The sequence below is a fragment of the Oryza brachyantha genome, chromosome 4, assembly GCF_000231095.2.
Source record: "Oryza brachyantha chromosome 4, ObraRS2, whole genome shotgun sequence".
In the NCBI taxonomy this organism is placed as follows: domain Eukaryota; kingdom Viridiplantae; phylum Streptophyta; class Magnoliopsida; order Poales; family Poaceae; genus Oryza; species Oryza brachyantha.
This window is the reverse complement of record NC_023166.2, coordinates 2659395-2684099: the sequence shown is the minus strand read 5'-3', so window position 1 is coordinate 2684099 and position 24705 is coordinate 2659395. Positions and strand designations below refer to the sequence as shown.

The 24705-nt window shown below is 40.5% G+C and overlaps 1 protein-coding gene and 1 pseudogene across 1 annotated transcript; both read left to right on the top strand.

Moving 5' to 3' along the window:
* Positions 1-2511: 2511 nt before the first annotated feature.
* LOC102701260 lies at positions 2512-2956 on the top strand (annotated as a pseudogene).
* A 9306-nt stretch (positions 2957-12262) lies between these two features.
* Positions 12263-14384, top strand: LOC102700986 (putative inorganic phosphate transporter 1-13). The gene is made up of 2 exons (XM_040523029.1): positions 12263-12772; positions 13353-14384. Exons 1-2 carry the CDS (start codon positions 12263-12265, stop codon positions 14382-14384), a joined length of 1542 nt encoding a protein of 513 aa, XP_040378963.1.
* The last annotated feature ends 10321 nt before the right edge of the window (positions 14385-24705 follow it).

Below are 24705 nucleotides of genomic sequence, written 5' to 3'. Positions count from 1 at the left end.
AATACTGGATGATCCAAAAGTTCACAAAAACATCATGAAGGCACACAAGCCACTGTTTTTACATTATTTTTGGCCATTTATAACATCGCTCGTGGTGATGTTAGACTACATTGAAAGAGGTAGGCCTGAGAACTTTGATTTTCCAAATGGTTTGCATAGTTTGTTAAATTTTTAGGAAATATCAGATCAAGATCTAACTCTCCTCAAGGTCTAGTCAAGCATCTGGTTCCATGTTATCTATTATGAGTATTGTAATCAATATTTATTGGGATTCAATATGGGATATTTACAATCTTAATGTGAATGAAACTTGCATAGTGGTAAATATGATTCAACATGCCATCTATGATTTATTGTTTGATACACTTGCACAAAACAATGAGTACATGCTAATGGGGGCTAGGAAAAAGATAGTGATGTTTGTCTGCAGCTAGTTTGTTTTCCAAACAATCATAATTTCCTAGTTTGTAGCGTGGAAAACACAAATGTGAGAATGTAACTTGATGACACCAGCACAGTCATAATTAAACAGTATATTTTTTGTGCCTTCTAACCATTCATCATTGTTAATTCCAGAGATAACTTGTTAGTTGAAAGTAGGTTGGAGGTACAACCATGAAAAACCTGGAAGATCAACAAAACAACTAATATTTCTTAAATTTCTACTTATGGTAATAATTTTCTTTCAGTTAGATAATGTAGTATGATTTTCAGTACATCACTTGGGTTGATGTTTTGAATTGTTATCTGATAATTCTCATGATGTGCTAGAAAAGAATTACTCTCATTATTTATGCCTTGTCAGTTACCAATTATCAGTTGATCCGGTAATGTAAATGCAGTCGGATCATCATAGGATCCATCAAAAAACTTATATATCATTAGCTATGTAGGCGAGGACTTGAGAGTTGAGAGTCGTGAACCATTAAATAGATATGCATTTACTAGCTTGCAATTAGAATGCGTCCAACGCAGATTTGTCAGTGCAAATATTACTGATATTATGAATTGTTATGATATCTACTGCATTCTCGTAGCTAAATTTTATGTGGAAGTATAAGAATATTTCCCATTTTTGCTTAATTGTCAACATTGAATATATTTTTGTACTTCTTTACATGCACTTAAAAGCACATTGGAGATAAATATATGTCCCAGAGTCAAAATATATTAATTGAAATGAACATGTAGCTCCACAATCATTGTAGCACGACTTAAGGATTGGGTACAACAGCACTCATATGACATTCTAGCCCAGTTGAAGCATAGTAATAGTGTGGCTTAGGCCCATGTGGCCCACGAGTGGTTGTGTAGTAGTGGTTTAGTATCACAATAAAAGTTTTGGTGGGTGCGGGCTTGGTTAGAAGCCTTGTTACTCCAACCATGATATCCACAGGTTAACCTGCTTAGAAGAATGGCCTGTGACATTGCCACACAATCATGTAATCTTGCCACACAAATAAAATAAGTGAGGCAATCGATGACATCCAAAGGGACCGACAGAGCGAATCAAATAAGTTACTGGCTGATTTAAAAATAAAAAAATTATATATTTTTCACAAAGTAAAATTATCGATACTATACCATTAATTGAGGTGGAATAAAAGGTCCCTTAACTGCCTATGCACATGCAAGAGTGCAGCCAAACAGGGACATCACCAATGGCTAAAACTGAAGTTCCCTAAAAACATTGAAGTTTCATCACAGCATTTTGTACCAGTATAAACTCTTATGTGTCATGGGTAATGATCCGTCACTAAATCTCTGGCACGGGTAAGGGACCTCATCGCTGTCAGGTCCTGTAACCGTAACTGTTGGTTATTACACCCACCCAAGTCTATGGATTCTTCATTACCCCTCACTCACAAACAAGTGGCAGATCATTGCCGGTTGGTGCCAATAAGTGGCACAAAATGATGATATTTTGTGCCGGTTCTTGCCATCACACGTCACAAATAGCTCATGTGGTAAAATTTTAGGATATTTTGGTTTCCTGGAACAAATTAATGACACCCTCATTTGTGTGCTTTTTTGTTCTATATAACCCTTCCAAATAGGTAGGTACCAGCCAATATTTTTTATACATTATATACCGGGCACAAAAAAGCCTCTCATTTTGTGCCCTTTTGTGCATCGATCTGTCACAAATACGACTGCGACCACTTTGTGATGGCTTTATAGGAGACCCGGCACAAATGGAGACACATATTTGTGCCATGTCTTATTTTGTGCACGTTGGTTGTCAGATTCAGTTTTGTTTGTGACGGGTATCGCATAACCGGCACTAATGCCCCAGTGAATTTTTCTCGTTGTGTGGTTGTGCATCATGCATCACTTTAATCGGACAACGCACAATAAGCTCTTCACCATAAGAGCCGTAACCTAGGGTAGCTTATCCTAGTCACAATTAAGTGGAACATGTTGATTGAATTTAAAATTAAAATGTTCTCTTTCTTGAAGCTATAAATATCGATACTGCGATGTTCAAAGATATACACCACACTTCCTTGTATGCATCTCCTCAGGTGAGTTTCTCTATGTTGGAGACCCTACTACATAAAATTCGTTGTCTTCTTTGTTTCTCTTCATGAAATATGTCTTGACGACCAATATCATGTGACCTTTGATATATGTAGCAAAATCATGAGCACTGCACGAGCAAACTTTGTTGTGCTAGCAATCATAGCATTCCTGTTAATAGGAACTGAAGTTGGTGATGCGGCAAGAGGAAAAAATCCTGGAAGAGATTTTACTATTGGTGTAATGGATGGTCATAATCCTACTGCTTACATCCCCATTAATACTCAATCAGACAGTGGGGATATGATCAAGAAAGGAGAGAACTCTTGCTGGTCATTCTAGTGACAGAAAACTCATGGCCTCTACAGATGGTGGAGCACGCCATGAAACCCTTGGTTGGTACTGCCAGTACATGGGGAAAAAATTCTGTTCCTAGAAATGTATGTAAAAAGTTCAGTCCAAGAGAGTTAATGTGGTAGCTTTCATTACATACATCATTATCCTGATGTTAAATAAAACGACTTCTTGGACTGTTGGACTGTAGGGTGTGTACGCTGCGTTTGCAAATCAAGGAGACTTCCTTGTATAGTGTATCTGTAATGATCCTCGTTTACCCATTTTGCTGGTGCTTGATCTGTTGATTTTTGCTTCTGTATGCACGTATGACTCGGGAGAAGAGTACAAACCTGCTAGCAGCGAAACTAATTAAAGTTCAAGCTGACGGCTTTACGAATGTTTCCCAGGGTGATCTAGTCCAGCAAAAGAAAATCTGCAAATATCCTTGCATGATCCTGAATAAATTGTGGGCTTACGCTCAAAGTTTCGTCATTTTTGGAGTTGCGCAGATACATGTAGTACTTAGCAAACGAGATGATCTTTAAAGATATCTGGGCTGGAGCCTTCCCTGCCTTGGTGCCACACTGGTACTCTCTCTGTTTTATAACGTAAGACTTTTTAGCTTTGTCTAGATTCATATGAATGCTAATAAATCTACACATATATATATAAATTATTTATATTCGTGAATTGATGAATTTAAATATGGTTAGAAAGTCTTGCAATATGAAACGGAGATGGGGTAGTACAACCAAATAAACCTCATCTAAGTTACAAAAGACGAGCGCATTAGCCCACAACATCACATGTCCACAACAAATGGATGTCTGAGAAAGTTCTACTTTCCAGCCCAATTTGTTAGGGTGAAGCCCAAGCCGCGCCATCCATCCATGCCGTTTGTGGCAGGCCAGAGCACGAGAGGGAATTTAATTAGTCATTTTAATCTCTCTCATCAGAGAGCATAAAGAAATGGTGTGATTAGTTGAGTGAAGATGAGACAAACCTCCGGCAACTAGTTTTGGTACGAAGATAGACATAAACATGCAATAAGGTTATTCTTATCCAAAATGGCTGCCAAAACTTGACTTACAATGTTAAACAAAGGGAGGAATTTGCGAGAAGTCATCCAAAAAACGTGTACTTAGCTAGCTAAGGGCCATCACAATAGTGACATGGCTTAACAACACTCCAAAAACGTGTTCCTCGCTCCAAGCTAGACACTTTCGTTGCTATCTTATTATTTAGAGGGAAATTAAGTGTAGACAGAAACAATTGAAAACGATCTTATTGCATGCCCTTGGGCCAGGCAAGCTAACTTGTGCATGGAAGCTGCTGCCATTGCTAGCTTCTGCGCTCATCCTATTCCGTGCGGTCGTCGATCGTAGCAAACCCTTCTCACTACCTATATATTATGGCTGCTGCTATTGCAGGCAGTCATGGTAGGAGCGAACCGGTCTGCGAGCAAAAAAAACGGCGGCCCTTCACGGTGACTCGTACCCTGCAGTAGTCGCATGCACCTTCGAGAGGATAGAGGAGAAGCAGTTCATGCGGAGCTCATGACCCCGGCGCAGGAATCGCAGGCACCATGCATTTCCTGTGTTTTGCACCAATTGCTGGGACAGGAGGACAAATTAACGCCCACCTGCGAGCCAACCCAGCAGCTCCAGATCCGGTAGAAGGCACCGTGTGATAGCGGGATCCGATGCCATTGATAATGGAAGAGCTCGCATGTAGTATACACATGAGGAAGATCTACGTCTGCTATGTACCTGCATCTGTGTATGCCATTAGAATTTGTTGGTGCTGCATGTTTGCTATACTCACGAAAATGTTGTAGAAGGTAAACTACAATTTGGATTGAAAATATTTGTGCTTCCAGGAGCTGGTTTTAGTTGGTTTGGCAACTGTTGATGTGATTTATGGTCAGACTGTGATGAATTTCACTGTCTCCTGAGCTAAACAAGTTTCTATGAAGCCAAATAGGCAAGTAATCTGAAGAAATCTTCAGTAGTTTTGTTGGCAACGGACTTCTTATTTCTTTAGTTTTAGCCTGCTAGACAAACTAGGCATACTGAGTTCTGAAGGCCACTTGTTAATCCTTCAAATTCCTATCACCAAAATTGTGCTACATCTTAATGGATTCATCAGAGATTACATTCTGATGTGTTTGTCATATAGGGAAGCTCCTACAACCTGACAACTCAACAACAATCTTGCAAGAATAGCCACAGATTATTTATTAGTGATTCATGCATTGGAAGTAGACACACAGAATTCAGTAACCATGTTTAAGCAACACAGATTTGCTAGCACCGCTGACGGTTGTGCACCTTTCAGTTGTACATACTTGTTTCAAATAATGTTTAGGATATTTGCTTCCATCTGTTTAGGTGGTCCATTTTCAAACTTGTTTTTCAGGATCAATGTGGTCGGGCTTCATTCCTTTGTATGAAACACAAGCTTATTTTTCTAAAAAATAACTATGTAGGTCAGCGCTTGGCTCAACAACTCAGCTGATCATATTGAAGGCAATGCAAGGAAAGGTGACACCTACGTACTGGGCTAACATTGCCTCTTGTGACACATCTTCTGATCAACCGCACCCCATCTGAGGGAAAAGTGTGTCGTTTGTAAATCCTTAAAAAGAAAAATCCTATCTCGATCACTCTATCATAGGCGTCTTGAAAATCAATTTTACAAATCTCCCCATGACAGTTGGTTACTTTCAGCTGATCAAGTAGTTCATGCTGAATGACACACCCCTCTAAAATGTGTCTTCCACAGATGAATGCAGCTTGGGCTGCGGAAATAATTTTCCTAGCTATCTCAGTCAACATGGTAGTAACTACATTAATTAGTGGGGTCTTCATTCTTTTATGTTACCAACATCACTTAATCTTGGATCTAAGGTAATAACCACATAGTTTAACCTTTTTATATCCAGCTCACTATTTTGAAACAAAATAAAAGTCTCTAAGAGGTCCCCTCTTACCTCCCCAGCAAGAATTCTAATACAATTGGACGGGGAAGCTATTTAGTCCTGGGGCAATATTGTTTTATTTCTCCTTAATTACTTCATCTAATTCTTCTACATCAAATTCAATAAATATGTGTTGCTTTCCCATGTCTCCTGAGCCAAAATAATGCAGGTTGGATTGTCAGCCCTAAACAACTCTCTATAAAAGCCTTCTATATGGGTGGTTAACTCTCTCTGAACGGAGATAATTCTTTAGCACTCTTTCAAATATAGCAGTCTTCCAGGGATAATTCTGGCCCTTAAACAATGGTTGTACTTGCAGTCTCATTCAAATCAAGATCCTCTTCAATTTCATTCTTTTTTTCATCTTCAACTATCGCTAGTAATGTGCTTGTTCTAACACTACGGTTATAGAATATATAATTGTTAACATATTATAAAATGGTTCATAATATTTATAAAATTATAATTAACCATTCCAATCGAGGTTTAAATTATGGGAAATTTGCAATCATGCCATTATGATTCTGTAAAGTTGGAGATATGCTAGTAGTATCTAGGGGTGGACAGAAAGCTCGTGGCTGGTTAGCTCGCTTGACTCGTGACAAACTCGGCTCGGCTCGACTCGGCTCGTTTTATTTTTCTAACGAGCTGAGCTAGCATTTTAGCTCGTTAGAGATAACGAGCCAGCTCGAGCTGGCTCGTGAGCTGCTCGCGAGCCTAACGAGCTAACGAGCTAGACCAAAGACACAAGATTCATTGGCGTTCATTGATTTCACCCTGGAATGTATGTGTTCAGTACTTCATAGGTTCACCATATGATTTGTTAGTTCAAACTTTAATATTTAAATATAATTTTATATGATTTGCATGTTTGAAATAAAAATTTTCTTGTATAACCTTTTGAAAAATTATTTAGGTTAACTTTTTATGCATGGCTCATGAGCCTAACGAGCCAGCTCGAGCTTTATAACGAGCCGAGCCGAGCTGGGTTTTAGCTCGTTACGATAACGAGCCGAGCCGGACGAGCTGTTATCTTAACGAGCTGGACCGAGCCGAGCCAAGCCGAGCCGAGCTGGCTCGTTATCCAGCCCTACTGGTATCTCAATGATATGTGGGGCAAACATGAGTCAATAAAACGTGGGCTAGGATGACATATCTACGATTTAGCAAAATTATAATGGTATGGTTGCAATTTTCCTTAAATGAATCCATATCACATCGAATATAATTGATTCAAAGCGTGCAACACTATAATATTACCAACAAATATTAAACTCAGTGTCATCAATAAGTACATATTGTTGACATATATAAAAACAGTATACATCCACATAGGAAAAAATATTATAATATTTTTACATTAACTTTTTCTAGACAGAAAACAGATCAAAACATAAACTGATTAGAACAATTGCCAATACACTATATAGCTAATCAAATTATTTTAACCTTTTGCATTACCGATACACTTAGGGAGGTCTCACGTGCCATAACAAAAAAAAAAGCTTTAACATTCATTCTCTTGATACGCCAACAAATTTATCTATAGATGATATAATTCAAAAGTATATATCTTTATTTTTAAAGAAAGCCTCTAATATTGTATAGAAAGGGTTTGTCTTGTTTATACAAACTTTCCTAACTAAAATTATATAAGAAATCTTATTCATGGTCAATCGAGCATCCTAGCAAAAGAAAAAATCTTAATTGAGAATAGATCGTTGTTTGTGCAAAATAGAAACTTGTACTTGCTAAATTCAAATACGCGTCAATTTTATTGAAGTTTCCAGTTGGGCATATAAATCACTGAAGTTTCCATTTGGACATATAAGTCTTTGGGTAAATTAGTTGTATGTCCAATATTGTTTTTGACCTCTATTGGACTGTCGCTTTGGATACTTTATTTTCGTACAGGACCAAAATGCCCCTGTTTTCTTGCTATTTTGGTCGACTTTGGGGCACCCTCCCAGATGCAGACCCAAGACGGCTCACCTGTAGTATCTAACAATGATTGTGCCCTCGTGGTTCGAAGACCCAAGGCGGCTCACCTGTAGTATCTGACAATGATTGTGGCCTCGTGGCTCGAAGGAGGCTCGCCCACAGTAGTAGACGACGATGGTGGCCAAACGGCAAACGGCCATGAGGAGGCTTGCCACAGGGCAACCAATAGCAACGATGGCAACCACGATGACCGCAGCGACATACAATCATATGACTATGTACCATATTTTCTCTCAATGGAACAACGCACTGAAAACACTGAACAAATAGGCCTCTGTCCCGCGCTAGCCAAGCCATCAGAGTTAATATAATCAGTAAATCAACCCTAACAACAAAATAAACAACAAGTTCAAACCTGGCTAAGTTATTTTGGTTGCACCGTCACGGACCTCCTCGTTACTGTCATCGTCTCCTTCAAAGCTTCAAACAATACTTTTCTGCTGAAGTTCTAGGGAATGTGAGGTGAAGGTGTGCAAAAGACACAGAGATATAAACCAAGGCAACGGCAGTAATTAAAAGCAAGAGAATAAGATAGTGACACGACCTGTTGAGGCGCTCCTATGAGCCGGAGGCCTTCCGATGCTATTCCTCACTCACCTTTCTCCCACAAAGTCAACTCAGGTCTCTAAAACCACACTCCTAGGTTGATTGATCCTTGATCAACCACCAAGATCAAAATTAAGTGATCTCTCTCAACCATAGGTAGTGAGTTGCTTCCAGCAACTCCCTAGACGAAAGCCCGAGTTTTTCACTATCAAGAGTTACCTAATTTCCTTGCGGAGGCTAGGTGGAACCTTTACAAACCTTCTATGTCAATCCATAAGAAATCGGATGCTACCAGACAACAACTATTAATCTAGGAGAGTGATTTCCAAGAGTAACAAGCTCCAAACATCACCATATGCATCCATAGACACTCTAAATGAACATTCAAGAACTCTCCAACTAGAACAACATCTCAAGACACAAATCAATAATCACTATAGATGGTCATAGCAATAGTTGGAAGGGCCTGCGAGGTGCTGAAACTACCCTAGGAGACCCCTGGTTCGAACTGAAAGGCTCAAGCTAGAACACTAGATTCCAATTTATAGTCTTGTCATACGTCATGTAGTCAATGGAAAAAGTATATTGGCCAGACTATCTAGCCAATACTTAGGGCTTCTCTTAGGGAAGAGGCCGGGCTGTCCGGTTGTGGCCTCTTTGAAAATTCCAAACCTAGACTCAAAAAAATTAAACCGATTAACTCATGGATGCATATAGAGGTACTTACAACACCTTTCTATAGTACGGTGTTGCTACGACTCAAACTCAAAAATAAAAGTGACGATCTTCATTGAAATTGGCCTAGGAACACTTAGATCATTTTAATCGTGCAATCCTTCTTGAACCAAAGCGACTTGTCCACATCATAAATTCATTAGCACAATTATGCTTAAATAGCATTAGCATTAATCAGCCAAAACTTGATTAGGGGCTGGATGTACTTTTAGGTATAACTGTAACGGCTCAATGCCTCCCGTTACGGCTAAATTACACAGTAACGGGCCACAACAAGGCCCGCTACCGATATGGCCAATCCGATTGGCCCATGACTGATAGAGTAATATCTGTCATGGGCCAAGAATTAGAGTTGTGACAATATATCAGTAACTATCCAAAACAAAGAGTTGTTACGGTACTGAAACTTCCGTTACAGTTTTACATATAGAACCGTTACCGATATCGCATAATAACGGTAATGGTCTTACAGTTAAGAACCGTGACCTATACTTAATATCTGTAACTGTTAATTTAATGTGAGCCATGAGAAATTTGTACAAATATTTCAAACGGTTTCTTTCTTATAAACCATGACTAATATTGTGGCTCTATATATACCCGTATGAACCAAAATTTTAGCTATCCCAGCCAATTGACTGTTCACATTTTGGATGGGAGAGTAAGAGGGGCAAATTTTTGTGAAATAAATTGGAAAACCTAATTGAAAAAGGTATTATTTACTATAACTTTATTTCATAATTCATAAATAAAAGACAACATTATTGTTTAACTTTGCAAGGATTATGGTAGTCTTTTTAGTTTTCACTCAAGCATATTGTTGAACTTTGATTTGTTTCCTCTTTCCTGATCAATCAAGTGTTATCAATCTAATTGTTCATATAGAACATTAACAAACATTCTTGAAGATTAATGTTTATGTATATTAGGGGACCTATACACGTATATATATAGATATACATGGATTAATTTAAAATATTCATTTACTAGTACCGTTAACTATGCAATTGATCCTATATAGTCTAGATCGAAGTTGGATTTACAACACAAATCGTTTGAGCAGTGAGTATAGAAGTGGACTTGGGGACTTTCTAAAGATTGCCGAAGATTACAAGCGTGCGAGAAATGTTGAGTATATGTGCTGCCCATGCTCGAACTGAGAAGTCCTACGGAAGTAGAGTTTATGATCATCGAATCTGCCATGGCGAGGATTCTGAAGTGAATAGCGATACCAAAGAAGTTAATGAAGACGAGCATGCAGCAACAACAACAAGAAGGAAATGAAGATATGTTTGTCCAGTTAGCTTTAGGGGTGAAATGTTCAATGTAGACCAGAACACACTGGACACAATTTTACGAGACGAAGAGTATAAAGAGTATAATGAGAGAGACTAGGAAAAGTTTACTCGGTTTGTATCCGATGCAGTGATACCGGTTTATCCTCGATGTAAGTCAAAATATACAACGTAGTCCACTGTGCTTGAGTTAATGAAACTTAAAGCTAGTAATGGGTGGTCATATAAGAGCTTCTCGGAACATCTAGGTGTAATACATAAAAGACTTGCTACTTAAAGAGAATATACTGCAGCATAGTATCTATGAAGCTGAGAAGGTGTTTTGTCCATTGGGATTGAAGGTTACGAGGATTCACACATGTCCCAATTAACCACCGCATAGCGTACTAATTTAGTATTTCAACAGTTTTTATGCAGAATTTGAAATACTAGTTTAGTATTGTTCTTACTGCTTCTCTTACGTTCTACGCAGGGCAGCAGCAGCATAACCAGACGTATGACAAAGATGTTTCCGGAAAATTTGCGAGTTCTAAATAATTTGAAAGCCGGCAGTTGCTACGTACATAGCAACATCAACAGCAGCAGTATCTGAGAGGACGATTTGCTTGATTTCTTTATGCCCCGAAGGTTGTTATTTAATAAGGGAAAAACAAAATCCAATTGTTAATTTCTCTCCAACTTTAGTTGTAATGAATTTATGTTCTAATTACGGATCGAATCTGCATATCTTGGTTCAGGAATATTACCGCTGCCGCGTACGATCACAGCAACTCATTGGGCAATGGGCACGTCAAAATTTCAAATGACTCCAAGAATCGACCAAATATTGTTGATAATTAATTTGCAGGATTGAATCCGACACACCTGATAGTTGAGCTTTTTTCCTATCTCTGAGGAGGTAACACTATTTTCACTGTAAAATTTGGTATAAGAAGATACTAGAAGGTTTGTCGGTTCTAAATTTTTCACTGAAAACAGTGGTTCTAGTACTAAATTTTACGCTGAAAACAGTGATACCTCTTAATACCTACTTAAGGATGGTAAAATTGCTCCCGATAGTTTGTTTGTTAATCGTGTATGCCGTTCAGGAGTTGAATAGCGACGACATTGAATTAATACAGCCTGCAACTTCCGGCTAACTTCTCTGAAGAAATACAAAACACGTTGCTTTCATCCAGCCCATAATTTCTGCCTAAGCACCAATCAATTGTTACCCCAAAACTATGTTTTATTGGGATCATGTATATATATTCGATCTGATCATCAGAGTATTCATGCAGTTAGCCGTTTGCTAGCGTCTTGTTGCGCATGTACGGACACAAGACAACAGTAAACAAATAGAGTACAAACAACCAGATGGCTCTCAGAATACAACGGGGTGATTGTTTGCCTTTTTGCGTTTAAAAAAACGAACTACATATTTGGAAACAAAAAATAATTTGTATATACATTTTATATGTATTCTTAGCGATCTATTTAAAACCCAAGGCTAAAAAATAAACTTTGGAAAAACCTTCAAACCAACTCTAATTTTAAGTTTAAAAATTTAAATTTTTGTTTATGAGCATAAAAATAAACTTTGGTGCAAAAACCCCAAAACCAACACCAAGTTTATGTTTTAAAAATTAATTTTTGGCTTATAAGCATAAGCAGAAGCGAAAAAATAAGGGAGCATTATTATCAATCAGTTTGTACGTAAATAAATTAATAAAACGAACAAATGGAAGCCATAGAACCTCTGATACTCCTATTTGATACTACAACACATTTATATATATTTCAAGCCTACTTAACTTCAGCAACTTGCAGTAACAAAGGCCACAAAGCAAGAGAGCAAATCGGAGAAACAATGGCTGGCAATGGCAGCCAGCAGCAGCTGCGGGTGCTGCACGCTCTGGACATGGCAAGGACGCAGCTGTACCATTTCATGGCGACCGTGATCGCCGGCATGGGCTTCTTCACCGACGCCTACGACCTCTTCTCCATCTCCCTCGTCGCCGACCTCCTCGGCTATGTCTACTACCAAGGCCGGCTCCCGCGCAACGTCCAGGCCGCCGTCACCGGCGTCACGCTCTGCGGCACCGTCCCCGGACAGCTCGTCTTCGGATGGCTCGGCGACAAGATGGGCCGGAAGCGTGTCTATGGCGTCACCCTCCTCCTGATGGTCGTCTCCTCCCTCGCCTCCGGCCTCTCCTTCAGCACGCGTGCGCCGGCGCACGTCGTCGCCGTGCTTTGCTTCTTCCGCTTCTGGCTCGGCGTCGGCATCGGCGGCGACTACCCGCTCTCCGCCACAATCATGGCCGAGTACGCCAACAAGAGGACTCGCGGAGCCTTCATCGCTGCTTGTTTCGCCATGCAGGTAAGCAAGAACACCTACCTGTATTATATATATCGGATTTGCTAAATGTCATGCGACAGATTTTTGACTATGTTTTTGAGTTAAATATGTGACCTTCGGATATGGTCCAAGATTAGTTGTGAATTCTCTTTTGGAAACCGTAGCCCATATAGCTATCAACTGTGGCTTATACAAAACTAGTAAAATTGATTCACAGATAAGAAATAATTCATACAACATATAATTACAACAATTTTATTTATTTAATTTTTATAAAGTTGAATTGTAATTGGATCTTTTGGTCCACTATTGATTGAAATATTTCATATAACATGTAATTACAACAATTTTATTACAAATATACAACAATTTTATTTATGCGATTATTATAAAATTGAATTGTAATTAGATCCATTAGCCCACTATGTGTAATGTGTTGACTATCATTTTAAAACTATTTATTAGAGTTCTTGGATGCAGATAGTATGATAGAAAAATCCGACTGATTTTGCTATAAACTTTCGGTCAAATTCCCTATAGGCAGACTTATGTGAATCATTGAAGGTTAATTGCATCATGTTAGTTACTAATCGGCTTGTAGGGTTTTGGCAACATTGCTGCTGGGATCGTTGGGATTATATTATGTACAGCTTTCATGAACTCGGGGTTGTCCACGATTGACTACGCATGGCGGATCATCCTCATGCTCGGCGCGGTTCCAGCTGCTCTCACCTTCTACTGGCGGATGAAGATGCCGGAGACAGCACGGTACACCGCACTCGTCTCCAAGAACGCGAAGAAGGCCGCCATGGACATGTCCTCCGTCCTCAACGTCGACATCGAGCCCGACGACGAAGCCGTCGGTGAGCTCGCGAGCCAGGACCAGTACGGGCTCTTCTCCCTCGAGTTCCTCCGCCGCCATGGCCGCCATCTCCTCTGCACCGCCGTCTGCTGGCTCGTCCTCGACGTCACCTTCTACTCCCTCAACATCTTCATGAAGAACATCTTCCAGGACGTCGGTCTGCTTGCTCCTCCGGCCGGCGACTCCCACCTTCATCTTCTCCGACAGACGAGGATCGCCATGGCGGTGCACATCGCCGTCGCCGTCTGCGCGACGCTGCCGGGGTACTTCCTCACCGTCGCCTTCGTCGACCGCGTCGGCCGCGTCAGGATCCAGCTGATGGGATTCACCATGATGACCGTCTTCATGCTCTGCCTCGCGATCCCGTACCATCGCTGGCACAAGCACAACAACAAGTACGGATTCGCGGTCATGTATGGCTTCACCTTGCTCTTCACCAACTTCGGGCCGAACACCACGACGTTCATAACTCCGGCGGAGATCTTCCCGGCGAGGCTCCGGTCGACGTGCCATGGCATATCGGGCGCCGCCGGCAAGATCGGCGCCGTCGTCGGCGTGTTCGCCTTCCTGTACCTGAAGAAGCACAGCACCAGAAACTTTCTCTTCGTTCTTGTGGGGTGCAACGTCGTCGGGTTCGTCTTCACCCTTCTCTTGCCGGAGTCGAAAGGGAAGTCCCTCGAAGACCTCGTCGGCGAGATCGTTGAATCTGCTCCTCCCGATGATGGCCATGAAGTCGGTTCACCTCAGTATGTACACACTCTTCTTCTGTAATCAAGATATGTCCGTAAATATTACAGAATTGCAGGGTTTGGTGAATTTGTATGTTAGCAAGGAAGTCAACTCCAGGTTTGACGATTGTTGCACTTGTATCAGTGAAGTACAGATATTTTTTTGGTAAAGTTTGGTGAGCATTTGCTTGATTCGGTTTGGTTTCTTTGGTTTTCTTTAATTCGTGCTGAATAAACCAAACTAGTTCAGTTCGTGGTTTAATTGTCGGTTTTCCCCAAAAAAACGATCAACACAAGCATGTGGCAGTCCCACCCTACATGGCGTCATTTGGACGTCGTGATGGGGAAACCTTTTTACCACACAGGTGTATATATATTCGTGTGTTGATATCATCTAAATAGTGACAAAAGAATATGTGAAAAAGACTGACAAGATAGATTGATATGAGTTATATAACTCTTGAAACATGCAAGTTAAAATTCAACTTTTGAATTTGTAAAAAAATAAATTAAACTGAAACTAGTATACGCATATTTATAATTATTTTTGTTATTCTTAATAACATGTAGAAGTCAGATTTGAACTTGTATGTTTCTAGAGTGATATAACTCACATTAATCTATCTTGTCAAAAAATATATTTTTTATTACTATTTAAATGATATAGATATCTGCCCATGTGGTAAAAAAACCTGGTTGAGTCTTGTTGGTGGGAACTACACTATATTGGTTGTTGATTTGAACGTAGGAATAATTAATGAAGGGATAATTCATGGTCACTACTAGAGAATCCAGCATCTGTGACAGCCTGAAGGCCTTTTGGTGACGGACGGGGCTCAAGTCATTGTTGAGTGGTCACTGATGATGCTAAATTATCACTGACAGACAAAATGTCGTCACTGATTTTACTATCTTTCACAGGCCCTAAATTAGGCATGTGACAGATAGTGCTAACAACACGTTCGGTATGGTAGAGGCATCCATGATGAGCGCAAAAGATAACTGGTGAAACATATACCATCATCAATGACTCATCTAAGACATCAGTTAATTACAGCCCGTCACCGATAGGAATCCATAAAAATAGTTATAGTCGGTCGAAACATATTTTTGATGGGCTCGAATAACGGCCGGTCATTGAATTGTTCTAAGAACGTCACGGTTACTCACCCATGACAGGCTCTTGTTACGGTCCGTCACGGATAATAAAATATCAAAAAATAATATTTTTTTTGGCTAGCCTCAAGATATTGCTAGCCGTGCCCTCTGTAAATGGAAACAGTGAAGCATATATATATAACTACTATATGGCGCTATCCGCCCTAAGTAATACATGACACGTGACAAACCACCGTCACCCTACATCACACTACCGTCTCGAAGCTAGTTATTTTTTTATTCATACCACATACAACACAACGCGATTGGGTATATGACATGTTCGTTTGAGCGAGTTATTTTTTTAACTCGATCTTAGAGGTAGGATATTAAATTCGTGCCACTTTTTTATGTCAGTTACAGCGCTCATAGTAGTGAATCTTCATGGTATAGGTGCATCATAATCGGCCTAGTTATCACTATGCACACCTTTTCCCTGCAGTTCATTTCCTTATCCGTCGACAGCGAACACTATCCCCCTCTTCTCGTGGAGTCCGTTTTGGGGATCCCCAGCGCCGCCGTAGATGCTTTCCATCGATTTTTCTCCCACAAAGGTGACTGGCAGGTAACTCTGAAAATCCTTCGCAACCCAATCCCTTCTTCTCGTTTTCTTTTCTTTATGGTTGTTTCATTTTGTTTCCTCATCTCAATCCGACCTCAACCAAGGGCTACTTGCTAATTCTTCTCTTTGGTAATCTAGAGGCACGCCGATGCAGGGCACTGGCAAAATGCCGTCTAGGGTAAAGAGGATTAAGTCCACTAATTTGCAAACTGAGTGCAAGGTTGCCCTGCCTCAATCCGTGGCCAGCAGTGGAGCACCTGGTGGGAGATAAAGCAGCACAGATGAAGCCAAAAAGGAAATGACATGCTAGTCGGTCAGCGAGCGCGCACCAGGCAACGATGTGAGCACATTTTTCCCTTTTTCCTTTATAGTTGATTTTTTCAACAATTTTTAATATGTGTCACGCCCAGAAATTGACGTCAATTTTTGAATAATAGCATGTATTAAATCTTGGTCTAGAAATTAGCCCAAGTACGCACTATGATAAATTGAATACACACTTCCACGACTTAAAAACAAATAAAAGTAATTATCTATCGAAAAGCAGCGGATAAAGAAGCAAAACTAAAACCATCTAATCTTCAAATGGCGACCTTGACAGTGGACGAACCTTCACTCTTCCGAACTAGCTCCTTCTAACTTAGGCTGTGGCACTTGTTCTAGTGGGGAAAAAATTATGAAGGGCTTAGTACCAACCTTGGTACTCAATGAGTAGTACTAAATGAATGCAATTGGATATCAAGGAGAGGCTAGGGTTAGCTTGCACAAAGCAGAAGTATTTAGCAAAACAGTAAATAAAATTAAATGAATAAAATGTAAAGTAAAAAATTAAAATAATCATCCACTGTTCAGCGTTACACCATGTTGCAACAGGCCCAAACTGCTGTCCATCGTTACACCACGTAGCGTCAGACCCAAACCACTGCTCAACATTACACCACATTGCAGCAAGGTCAAACCAGTTCCATGTTCATCAAGTTATTAATAGTTTGACTAATCCTAACAAGTCTAGTAGTTTGCCCCATAACTACGGGCATGGCTATTCGAATAGTTTTACTCTGATCGAAGGTGTACAAACTTTACCTATAAGACATGGCTCCCACAGCATGTTAACATGCCCCAACGTATCACCACGATACCTCTGTAAAGAATCATAATAAAACCTTTCACCTAACACTCCCTAATCAATCACGCCACACTTTAGGTTTCGCCCCCTTCTTTACACCAAGTCAGGCAACCCCCTCTCGTGCCTAGGTGAATACGGAAGTAGCATGGACCGTCACGGGGTCCATCCGTACTCCATCACGTTTACCCTTGCTTAGGTAGGTTGAATAGGGACAAGCTAAGCTACAAGTCCCACTGTTGCCCACTCTGGCTTGTGCTTAGTATGTGTAAGACTTCTAGAATTTACGGAGAAAACTGGTCCTTAATTGCCTTGGGCATGACTCTCAAAACCATGCACCCACATCCTACCATAAGCAATATTTTAATTATTATTAACCCTCATCGTGTAATTAATCATAAACGATTGCTTTATAAGTCTATTATTAATTGAATAACAACCCATGATATAGTTGTACTAAGCATGGCTAAACATTGCCTAACCCTAATTCTGGTCAAATTAACCATGGGATGTCAAGAATAAAGTATACTAAACAATGACTAAATAAAAGGTAATTGCCGACCAATAAATAAAATAATATAATTAAAATGATGCATGTTTGGAGATTAAACAGGAAATTTTACAAATATTGGATCAATATCTGCCCCTTGCCTTGCCCTGACCCACGAGGAATTTCAGCGGCGACTTCGAGAAGAAACGGCAGTTCGATGGTGTTCGAACCTACGACAAACAAAGGAAACAAGCAAAAACATGCTATAAAACTATTAAAACAAATAAATAAACTACTTTTAGTGGATTCTTGGCATTTTTCTGGATTTCAGCAAAAACAGACTATATGAATTAGTTAAGATTTTTAGAAATTTTCTGTGTTTTTTGAGCTAAAAGAAAAATCCTTAATCATTTATTTCGCAATTATGGAGGGAGGCGACGTCATCCTTGGGAGAGAGCGGAGGCCGGCACTGACATGCAGGGCCCAGGGGCTAGATAGGCCTAGAGGCTGACAGCTACACCCCGGCTATTAGGGAGAGAACCAAGGAGGGAGAGGGTCGCTGACGTGTGGGCCCTATGACCCGAGAGAGCAAGAGGCAGACAAGTGGGTACCACCAGTCAGAGAGGGGAAAGAGAGGAGAGAGGGGGAGGATGGCATCGGGCGAGCAGGAGACAACAGCCCCAGGCGGCGGCTGCGGCGATGGCCGGCGAGCGGCGGCGAACGGCCGGCGGTAGCAGCTTCCAATGAACGACGACGTATGGCGATGAAGTCCGACGACGCTGGTGGCAATGGCCGGCGCCGACGCGGTGGGGCGTGGTGTCGATGACGACGGCAACGGCACCTGGCTGAGGCAGCTGCTAGGCGGCGGTTTGAGGATGCAAGGCTGACGTGCGCCTGGCAGCAACGAGCGGCGGTGACTCGGGCGATGACGATGACCTGAGGTGGCAGCGATGATGCAATGGCGTCGATGTCGGGACGATAAGTATGATGGTGCGACAGCGATGATGCTGGTGTAGACCGGCGACGGTCGCGTGCGCGGTGTTGCGGCGACGACGGCGTTGGATCGGCGTGGTTAGGGCGTCCCGAGGAAGGCGCGCACGGGCGGTGATCTTTGGCAACAACGGGGAGGTGGCGGTGAGATCAAACGGTGGAAGGGAGGGGCGGCGGTGAGTGCGCCGGGTTTTTAAAGGGGAAAGATGGAGGCGGCGGATGCACGGGATGCAGCTACCGGCGGTTGTCGCCCATGGGCGGGACGCGACCCGGGAGAGGCGGTGGCTATTGAGGGCGGCGGCAAAAGGCGGCGCCGGCCATTGCATCGGTGTAGGCGAAGCATGCGGTGGCGTGTGCACGCGGTGATTGCGGCAGAGTTGGCAGGACGCGGGCAGCGAGGCGGGGTGGGTAGACGTCACGTGTGGGCATGACGCGATGTGGCACCGTGGCACGGACTGGCGGCGCTGGTCACGGCGAGGCGGCCGGGGTGGCGAAGGCTCGGGTGACGGTGCGAAGGCGTAGCACGGCGGGCGGAGCGGAGAGGCATCGATCAGCGCGAGGGGGCGCCACCCGGAGGAAGATAGGTGGTCCCCACTTGTCAGTGGCCCGGGAGAGCATGGGGAGCGAGCTTGGACCGCGGGGTGGCTGCTAGGCTGTGGCCTTTGGCCAGCCTAGAGCAGGAGAGAGGAGCGGGGAAGAGTGGCGGCTGGGGTGGGCCGGCCCATGCGGAAAGGGGAGGAGGAGGGGACGGGCCGTGGCAGCTTCGGCTGGCCCGGCGGGGAGGGAAATAAAGGAGAGGGGAGAGGCCAGCCGGGGGAAGGAAAGGAAAGTAGAAAAAGGAGGGAGGAAAAAAGGGGAAATAGAAAAAAAAAATTATGTCTAATTTTTTTAGTTTTAATAAATTTGTTTAAGTAAATTTTATTCACTGAAATTTGAATATAAATCATGTTAATTACTTTTAACACTTCATGATATTTTATAATATTTCAAAGCTTCCTATTAATTTAATTAATTTGCACTGTGTAAAACTCAGGTCGTGACAATAGGCCATGGGGGTATTTCGTTAAATGTTAACTAAATGACAAACATTCGTTCGATCACATCCCATTTACATAAAATAAAATATGTTTTTTTTAATTTTCTGATTCTTCTCACCACCTGCAGCTATTTTTCCCTGATTTTTTCTGCAACCACTGGTTTGTGTTTATTATTGATTTTCAGAGGAAAGAACTTTGGTTTTCTGAATTCATTATATAAAGAAACGGATAAATATCACTTAATTGTTAAAGATATCATAATAAGTAATTTTTTTCACCTAGCTGTTCACATGATACCTTCCTATTATTTATTTTTTGTTTCTTAAGCTATTTTATTTTTATTTTTTTGTGTTAACGTCATACAACTTTAGGTTCTATAATTCAAAAAACTTTGGCTTTCATTCAAACAGAAGAACATTGATTTAAGCAAATTTGCAATGAAGTATGCTCCTGCCCTCAAGAACTATCATGAATCTCTTTTTTAATACTAAAAATTGTTTCTTAAAGATCTAACATATTTCTGATTTGTTTATTTCATTTTTCCTAAAAGTTTTATCACTGTATTTTTCTTATATATATCTTTTTTTCTCAATAAAGGCATGAGTGCAGCATATATGCCGTGAAGTTTATAGAGTTTTGGAAACCAGGAGCACAATTAAAAGACCTAATCCATCATGATGATATTTCCCATAAAAGGAAGCATATGGTAAAATGACATGCTATTTTTTAAAGATAACACATAGAATAAAGCAAAGGAGCTAATTTGGAAAATCATTTTTTGAAAAATATAAAGGGAAAGCTTAATTTTTTTAATTTTTAACACGTATGCAATGCTGAAGTAGAGAAACCTCATTTTCTATCTAATGACAGTTTATGTTGATTGATAATATATTCTTTGTTTGGTTTTGCATGACTATAAAAACTTATTTGTATGTTCTTTTTCAGTTCTATTATTTTCCCGTCCGAGTGCTATTTAGGAGAAGTTTTAATCCATGTGGTGTTTTTTGTTTATGATTGCAAGAATATAGTTTTTTATTTTTAAACTGCGTTTACCCTGTGTTGTGGTTGGTCATGTAATGTGAAAATAAACATTGTTTATATTTTTTGGCATTGCAGTCAACAGAACAGTTTTAAGATTTTTCTCTTATCACTGAGCAACAACCATATGACCATCTTACAGTTATTTTTTTCCCTAATTTTCATAAAGTGCATTTTTTATACAACACTATAAATAACAATTTTTGAAAATTATTTTCATTCAGATTTCACAAAACAAAAGGAGGTCATATCAATCTAAAATCGTGTTAATCCTACTATCTTTTTGGTTCAATTACTAAATCACAAAAAGGTATCTTTTTGGTTCAATCTAAAATCGTGATAATCTTATTATCTTTTGTTTGATTCCTCCTCACTCTAGCTTGTTTCTCACTGTTGACTTCATTTTTCTTTAACCTTCTTTTTCTTTAGGACATGTTTGCACATTATGATTATGCTGTCCACAACCATTGCATGTAATTAAATTTTATTTCTAATAATTTCAACAAACCTCGTATGTCATGTTTTTTTTTTCTGTCATCCTTTGTTTGTAGCAACAAGTATATCTTGCAGCTCAATAACTGAATTATTTTTTGACTCAATAACAACAGATTCCAAAACAAAGTGATTTGTGTTTGATTCATCCTTTGTTTTTAACTATTTTTTAAAATAACAGTTTGCTGCATCATAAATACAAACTTCCAGTAGTGTTTTGGATAAATGGACACCAATCATAGTTGAAATATACTAGGCACCACATTTTCCATGTCATTCACATTAATTAAAAATAACTCACATTGTATAATTTATTTCATCTTATAAACTCTTTAACCAAATATCCAAACTCAATGTTAGTTTGTAATTTTGTGATGATATGATAAAAATATAGATATGTTTTATATTTACCACTAAAAGTTTGCAACTTGCTTACAACTCACAAGAATCAGTCCTAGTAGTTTGCAAGGGGTAGTATAATTATCTGCCAAAAAATAACTATGCTCACTTTTATGGAGACCAGCTAAACTACTATGATGAAATTCTATTGAGATAATGAGATTTATATTAATAAGATACATATAGTCATTAATAAATATGTCATAGTTTTACACCGAAGTTCAAATATTTAACTTCTACCAGGTAGAAAGAAAGTAGTACAGATTGTGATATAACCCAAGGTCACAAATCAGAAACTGAATAGGTGACCCAAGGTAACATCTGTCATCTATCCAACGTGAACTCAAGCATAGAGATGCTCAAAATACTCAAGTATTGTATTTCTCAAATAATCTAGTTTTTACATTAAGGGGTATGGGCTTTTATAGTCTCGAGATTCACTAGAAAATTAGAAGAATACCCTTTGACATGGATGAGCCATACAAGGGCACTATAGTAATCTATGTATCATCTTGGACCATACAATGAGTTATTGCTAGTACATAAGTACGAGTACTCAGTCATCTTGGAGGGAATATTCACATAAACTTAGCCGACAAGCTTCATGCTATCCATTACCGAACTCTTATTGTATCAGCCATAGGTTCATACCCAAGTATTTAGAAGTGCATTTGTTATCCTTTAGATTGCATATTTTTACTATATTGCAAATTGAAACCACTTCTAATTGAACTATAACTTGAACAGAAGTGTACATGTTTAATATTTTATTTAAATATTAGATTATTTATCGTCACTAAATATAAATTTTGTGGAATTTTTTGATCTCTTTTTAGACCTCCTAAAAATTCAAACCAACTTTCAGAGGTTTTAATTTTTTCACTAGAATTTATTTCCTTAATACTTTTGAGTAAAACCAGTTGGGTTTGAAAGCTTGTTCCTTGACATAACTCTAGTGCAAAGGCAAAAATTTTAATCCCCTCCTAACTATTTCGAATTAGCAGGTGTAACATACTAGAAATTTTAGGGTTGCGAAATTATTTTAAAAAGTTTTATTCTTCATTCGTCTAGTTGGAGCTTCTAAACTCTCTTTTTCTTTTATCTTTTCGTCCGTCACTGTCTACTCAAATATCTATCAACAAATTTCATTTCATCCATAATTATTCGATATCAAACCGGCGCTACCAAAATTTAGAACCATACCACCTCCACTCAAATATTCCAAATCCAAAACCCCGATATTTATATTTCATCTAAATATCGCGAACCTTCCAAACTCATCCCAAACAAAAATTTACGAGTTCAACTAACTCCGATTTGTCACCGATCTCGCGCGAACCATCAATCTGATCGCCATCTAAATTCCTCCCAAATTTCTAATACATTGCGTAATTTATTTTAGACGAAATCTATCCATCCACCCAGCCATCTCTCTGTCCTCTCAATTCCTCCCGGGGGCGACGACGCCATCATCATTTTGCCGACCTCGCCGCGCAGCTGCTGCCGTCGGTGCCGCTCGCCACGCCAGTGGCCACGCGTGCCGTCGCATACGCAGCGCCACCTCGAACCGACTCGAAGCCAAGCTCATCGTCATCATCTCGCCACCGCCTCTCACCGCTGCCGCCTCTACTCCCTCTCCAATCTCCCCCTCTGTTCTTTCTCTCTCGCAGCCGACACACCAGAGAAAACAAAGCCGTCTATTCCAGTCCTTCCCTCGGATCGGTGAGTACCAGCTTCATCTATTTCGTCGCAGTCGGCGCAAGGACGCCGCCGGACTCAACCGGCTGTCGACGCCGTTCTTCGCGAAATCCGCCGCTGCCATCGCCATCCTCCAAAATCAAGGTAGCTATCACCATCTACACACCCATGTGCCTCTTTCCCCTTCCTTGCCGGAACCAAATCTCCGCCGAAGCCGCCACCGGCGCCGCCGCTCGTCGCTCCCCTGTTCGGCCTTGCCAGCCGAACGCCGAGCCGCCACCTCCGGCTGTCTCGGACTCAACAGAGCGTGAAGATAGCTTCGCCCCAATCCCCTGCAGCTTCCTCGGCCACCGCCCTCACTGGAGCTCGCCGGAGCCGGCGCCTCCATGGCAGCCACCGCTGGCCTGGATCGGCCACCACCGCCGGCCCTCCCGGCGCCGTCCTGGTAATTGCCACCGAGGGGAATGGAACCCCCTCGGCTCCCTGATCCCATAGCGGCCCTCCCATAGCCATCTGAGCTCCCAGCTAGCCACCGCCTCCCTCCCTGTAGCCTGCACGGGAGAAGAAAGGAAGAGGACGCAGGAAGAAGAAAGGAGGAGAGAGAAAGGAGGAGGAGGAGAAGGAAAAAAAAGAAAAGAAAAAAAAGAAAAAGAAAAGAAAGAAAAGGAAAGAAAAAACAAAGAAAGAAAAGAAAAGAAAAGAAAAAAATAAAAGGGATAAAGAAAATAAAATAATTGGAGTCCATCCTAATTTTTTTCTATCCAAAATAAATCCAAAAATTGTTCCTTTCTCCAAATTAAATAATCCCTTTGACCTATAAATTTTGGATTTAAAATCCGAAACCATCGTCCGACTCCTAGAGTCATTCCAAATTTAACGGCGATAGTTTTTTAACCATCTAAAATTTCAAAGGCATAGCCCTAAATTCTATTTAGGGTTACTATTCATCCAAATATTCTAAAAGTTAACTCCTTGAATTATTCCGGATCCAATAGCGTCAATATCGTCGCCATCCAAGACTCCGAAGTCGAAACACTAATTTTGATCCTAGGGTCTATTATTCATTTAGTACTTTGAATCTATTCAAATTTCAGTCCAACCCTTGATCCGATAAACTCTTTTGTCTAACTGTCCTTATCTATCTAAATTATATTACCCAGATCTAGAGCTAATCCTAAAATATTGATGTCATTCAGAGCGTCGAGTTCATATCATCCATTTTGAGCCAACGTCGTTCGATTCCTAGATTATTTTGTTCTTATACACCAAATCATACCCAATTAGAACTATTTATTTAATTCATCGTACCATAGTCTACTACCATTGTCTGATCATTCCTTTGATTCAAACCAACCGTGTATGATCCATATACTCTTT